At 44.4% G+C, this 6,000-nt stretch overlaps 1 protein-coding gene across 2 annotated transcripts in view; it reads right to left on the bottom strand.

Annotated features, from left to right (window-relative positions):
- Positions 1-691: 691 nt before the first annotated feature.
- The window catches only part of LOC147662022 (uncharacterized), a 50,615-nt gene continuing 45,306 nt past the window's right edge, over positions 692-6,000 (bottom strand). For both annotated transcript variants that reach the window (XM_086951178.1, XM_086951177.1), the window contains one exon: positions 692-2,753. In XM_086951178.1, coding sequence (XP_086807304.1) covers positions 1,945-2,753 — 809 coding nt within the window. In that variant the 3' untranslated portion in view covers positions 692-1,944. The remainder of the gene's footprint in view (positions 2,754-6,000) is intronic.

Below are 6,000 nucleotides of genomic sequence, written 5' to 3'. Positions count from 1 at the left end.
CACCTTCTGTACTTTATAACTTACATATGTAAAAATTCCCCCTTTTCGGCTGACACAAACTGAAGACAATTGTTGGTCAAGATGGCATAGAGCAAACCTTCTCGGTTAAAAATATCACTTAAAAAATCTATGATCCTCTTGGTTTCAATTCCATTGACAACCCCAATCTCTGTCTAAAGAGAGAACTGATCAACCAGCACAAGTAAATAGTTAAGACGTTCCCTTATCCACCGGTACTACATCCCATGGTTTGGACGGAAGATCTCAACACTTGATGGGAGGATTTCTAACCTTATACAGTTTGACACTTCGCACATACAATCTGGACATTAAGGCTGATCGATGCTGCTTGTTATTTCTGTTGATGTATCTGAGGTTTGGGGCACTAAATCAGGTGAGCGCTGATTATTACCAGTAGTGAACTGCTCTGCAGCCACCTGCACCAGACTATAAGGTTCATGTTTCCTCCTTCCACAAATGCTATCTGTATGCATCGGCTGTTAAGAAACTGCTGAGCAGCGGAATTCTTTTTAAATTTCTTTTTACATCAGTCTTGGTTAAATCATTTTGTGCTGAGTCTACAGCTGTGTCTTGAGGCTGGATATGAAGCGGAAGCTGGTTCTTTACTGTTATGTTGTTACCTAAATTAAGGGCATTTGTAGTACTGAGTTTAGATGTATTCTATTGTGAATTTCTTTCTATTTTTTGTTCTTCTCATTGGTCTTGATTTACTTCTCCTGTGTGATCTGTTGCAAAGGTTGTGTAAACTTTGTTTCAGTTCTTTTTTGCTCTCTAGTTCTTGAAGAAGGATGCTTTGAAAGTTCTGCTTTTGTTCTTCATAAACGCTACATTCGCACATTGGAGATAGTTGTTTAAATCTTTCTCTTCAAATGATGGTCACATGAGTTCACAGTAGTAGGTCACCTAAGAGTAGCAACGCTGGTGCAACTATTAATGTTTGCACTGCTTCGAAAATGGAGCAAATCCACAATGTTCCATTTTGACACATGTCATGTAGCAAACAGAATTGGTTCCAAACTGAAACTTCACTACAGCCGAAGCAAGTACTAGTACAGCCTTTTGCTCGATTTGCTATTGCTTCTACAATTAAAATAGTGCAAAATCACTTTGCCCCATTATTGGGAACGTACCTGTGCATTTCCTTTTCACCTAATCTGTGTGCAGACTGTTTAAGGTAGAAGGAAATTGTGGTTTTGTATAAATGTGTCTTCTGAGTAAGCCCTCTTCCTTGGGAAGGGAAATTCTGTGGTCTTGGTGGGGATAATTTGGATTATTTCATAACAAAGCTCTTTCATTCCAGGAAAAGCCTATTCCTGGATGCATGCACTCGGTATATCGCAAAGCAGACGTTTGCTTGCTGTGCTGCTTTTTAGTACATCTGGCCCAAAGTGACTGCATTGCGTGTACGCGATATAAGTGGGAAAGATGATATTTGCAAAGATCTGCTGCTCCCAACGCTGGCGCACAAACTCCCCGCCTAGCGTCACGGATACAGCTGTGTGCCATGGTGCATGAGTTGTGCGTCATATCTAGCATATGTTTTGTCCTGGAAGGGTACTCTTTCAGTACAAAAATATTCTTCGACTAACTTAAAAAAGTTCCCCACATGTGTTTGTGTTGTACAGAGCAGTACACATGGCAAGTTGGGAAAGTTTGGTGAAATTAAAACATTTCTCCAACTTTACACATACCTCAAGAAACAAATCTCGGTCAACAGTTTTGAGAAGATATTGATTTGTGTTAAAACCAATGGATGATTGCACAGGAATGCCCATGTACCAACCATGGGACACTCCTTCATGCTAAGCATTACTTTTGTGCTACTTTCCAGAGTCCAACCTCCATCCCAAACACACACTTCATGCCGGTTTGCTTCCATCCTGTGATGCAAACCAGGTGCAATGTGCTAGTAAATCTGCCCATTCAGCTTACAGTGAATGTCTCAATCTTGTGGACACTCAGATGCCGTAGAAGGAAGGACTTTTTAGTAAAGCTTTTCACACACATCGGGCAGTGAAATGGTTTCTCTCCTGTATGTGTTCTTACGTGAGTTAGAAGATTCTTCTTTTCAGTGAAACACTTCTCACACTCCGTGCATTGAAAAGGCTTCACCCCTGCGTGGATTCTTTGATGAGTCTGCAGAGTTTCCTTTCGAGTGAATCGTTTCTCACACTGTGTGCAGTGAAATGGTTTCTCTCCTGTGTGCTTTTGTTGGTGTTTTAATAGATGTGACTTATAACCAAAGCTTTTCTCACACCCAGTGCAATGAAAGGGTCTCACTCCTGTGTGTATGCTTTGATGTTGTAATAGGTTTGACTTTTGATTGAAACTCTTCTCACACTCAGTGCATTTAAAAGGCTTCACTCCTGAGTGTATTCTTTGGTGCTGTAGAAGATTTGTCTTTTCAGTAAAACTCTTCCCACACTCGGTGCAGGGAAAAAGCCTCTCACCTTTGTGTCTTCTTTCATGACGGTGAAGGTTTCTCCTTTCATGAAATATCTTTTCACACTTACTGCAGGGAAAACGTCTCAGCCCTGTGTGTCTTCTTTGATGGACTGCAAGCTGTTCCTCATTAAAAAACCTTTTCTCACACTCACCGCAGACAAAGGCTCTTCGAATCTTGGGAATTTGTTGGTGTCTTTTTCGGGTGATGCTCTTGGAAATCTTTTTCATGCTTTGACTGAAGGGATGGGGCTCATTCACTTTCATATTTACTGTCTCCGATTGGTGTGCTGTGGAATGAAATAAACATGAATGATTATGTACGAGTAATAATAAACTTTGAAATCAGCTCAAGGTTGCAATGCTTCATGTCGAAAGGGTTCTATCCTATGACAGAAGAATGCTGGGTTTTTTAACGAAAGGACGGTGTCACATTTTCCGTTTCTCTGGTACAAAGTAGCCTGAGTTAGCCCTGCAATGGGTAAACGTCAGGAAATCCTGTTCCAGATCAAGAATCACAGTGTATTGATTATCTCATGTAAATTAAAACCTGACTCATGCAATCGTTTGTCGATACAGCTACAAGAAGCATTTTTCAAAGCATCAAACTCTTGCTGAAAAGTATTCCACGTCTTCCAAAAGGTTTCCTGCTCAAATGTTTCAGTAATCTGAGTGGCCCTTCAAAGACACTCTGGACCGGATTTAGATCTTGGCAGACAGGTTACTCCATCACATCGGTCATGGATATCCGGTCTGCCTCAATAAATATCCCGTTATATCCTATGGGATTCATATTTCGGTGGACGGGCTATTGTCACTGCTGTGATGGAGTAACCCGTCTGCCAAGATCTAAATCAGGTCCTCCGACAAGATCATACAAAATTAGAAAAGTCTAGCACGCCCTGGTTTCAACGTCTAGGAACAATATTTTCTAAGTCCACTTCTTTCAAGGCTTCTTTGACTTACAGGTCTTAGGAGAGCCCAACTGGCCCCCACTTCCCAAGGTTTCCCTTTCTCGGAGCACACCCTTCACTAACCGCTTAGGGTCTGATGTATTCCAGACCAAGAGACCAGCAGTCCTTGTCCTGGCACACTCACTGGTTAGTGACAGAGTTTATTTTGAGCTGCAGCAAATGTACTAATCTGTTGCAGCACAAAATGGACTTTCAATAGGATGCACATAAAGCATCATGCCTCTGGCACATGAATAAGGCAGGATTCCTGTAGGAAGCTGGCTCTGTATATGGTATGCACAGAGTCTAGAGATTCCCCCAGACGTGTACAGGGCTCAATGTGCACGCAAAATGCTCTATTAGTGGTAGTGTGGGCGAGTAGTCTTAGGCCTATCACAGAGGAGTGTAAGAAATGTATTGCACACACATTGGCCAATAACTGACACACGACTCAAAAAAGTAGATCCACACCAATTTTATAAAAATAAGCTCTGATTGAATTTTATTTTAGGCCCAAGATCTTTGCAAAAAGGTAAGTACATTTTTTCAGGAATAATACTTTAGTCTTTAATAAGTCGATACTTGGGGCAATTTTTAAACTGTTCAATGGTATCCTATGGAGGAAAATAGTAATGCGGTTTCACAGGGAGGTCCCAACTTACAGTCCCAGTCTTCAAGATCAGCAGAGGGCAAGGTTCAGGTAAGTACAAAGACTGCACTACCAGCGGCACAGGGGCGGCCGGGTGCAGAGGTCAAATTTGGAGATTGCCCAATGCGATTCAATGCAGACTGAGCGTGCTTGGAGCCACACTGCTTGCAGGTAGGTAAATAGGTTGCAGTGGCCAAGCTTTGGAGTTTAGAGCAAGCACGGGGGGCACAAGGCAGCACCAAACATACACCACATGCGGCTTGGGGCGATCAGGTGCAGGGTGCAAATACAGCATTGGGTGTTGAGAGTGATAGGGGCAGAATTGGTTTAGACCACCAAGGCCCAGGGGATTTGGTGTAGCAGTGTCCTTTGACATCAGAGTCTTCTTATCGGAGCTGGTTGCGGTCGGGGAAGCCTCTGGATGCAGTCTGCAGGCGTCGCCGTGGAGTCCAGAAGGGGGTAAGCCAACACTAGACATGGACTCAGGATCACTGGGAAACCTTTTCTGGATTGGTGGGCCACCTGGACCTGGACAGAGGCCAGAGGTGTTGTTTTCTTTGTGGACAAACCCGCTGTCCCCTGGAGTTCTGGTCTTCTTCAGAGGTAGGAAGTCCACCCAGGGTTTGTTGAAGTCGCTGACTGCTTGACAGGCATAATTTCTTTGCAGCATTTTCGAGGACTGTAGAAATACCGGTAGGTCTGGGGCCAAGTCAGTAGGTGTCTTCAGTCTTCTTCTGCATGGCGTCTTTTTTGTCCTTTTTCATCTTTAGTTACCAGGACTAGTTTCAGGGTCTGGGGGAGACACCTAAATATTACATTTAAAGGTGTTTTAGGGTGGTGCCAATGTGCACCTTACCTCGGGTGTCTACACACTAAATTATGCCACCCTCCTGTGGGAGGTGGTATAGTCCTAGCCCTGATGGGAGGGATCTCCCCATTTTCAAGATGGCGGGGACTGAAAGATGTGCTTCACCTTGCCTCCCCATCTTAGGGGTGGAGTTGGCAACGGTGGCCACACCTCCTATTCTTGCTAGGTTTTCCCACGCAAAGTAGGGGTGTTAACCGGGGGCTGCCATCTGCTGCTGGAAGCAGAGGCTGGGGGTCGCATTACAAAGGCGGCAGGCATTCAAAGCTTCCCTCTTGACCACTTTGCCCATCCTGGGAGAGGAGGTGTGACACCTCCAACCAGGATGTGCTTTGTCTCTGGTCCTAGAGAGCAGAGGCTCTTAATCCAGGAGTCCAGAAACAAGGCTGGTGATTGCAGGCTGTCTAAAGGCAGTCTGTGACCACACCAGGGTCGGTAGTAATTGTTTCAATAAATCCCACACTGGCATCAGTGTGGGTTTAGTGAAAGCAGTAGTTTAGTTTCAGAAAAGCCTTCATGGTACTGGGGAACTCGAGTTGTCGAGTTTCCAGCCCATTTACTCTCAATAGCTTTCCCAAGCATTTACAATATCCAAGAATGGACTTAAATATTGTAGGGGAAGAATACATGCAGATATGCCCACACCTGTGGCAACGTGCACCCTGCCTTAGGGCTGTAAGGCCTTCTAGAGGGTGCCTTACTTATACCTTAGCAGTGTTAGCTGGCATGGAACACAGGTAGTGAGCCATGTTGACTTTATCGTTTTGTCAGCACCAGGCCATGCATGCTGCAGTGGTAGACCTAAGTGAGGGGTCCCAAGGGGACCCTCTTCAGTCCCCATGCCCTAGGTACCATTTACTATGGACTTACATGAAGGGCCTATTGTGGTACAGTTTAGGGTTAGAGCACTGGTACTGGGAACCTGGACATCAGGGTCTCAGTACACTTCAGTCAAAGTTGCATCAAAAGCCAGGCAAAAAGTGAGGTGTGTGGGGGCGGGGGTACTGCAAACGGACCCCATTTTCTTACAATTCCCTATTTGAATCTCAGCAAAATGGAGGAAAATGTAC

This window comes from Lissotriton vulgaris, unplaced genomic scaffold (assembly GCF_964263255.1).
Source record: "Lissotriton vulgaris unplaced genomic scaffold, aLisVul1.2 SCAFFOLD_781, whole genome shotgun sequence".
NCBI classification, from domain to species: domain Eukaryota; kingdom Metazoa; phylum Chordata; class Amphibia; order Caudata; family Salamandridae; genus Lissotriton; species Lissotriton vulgaris.
This window is presented reverse-complemented; position numbering and strand designations above follow the sequence as displayed.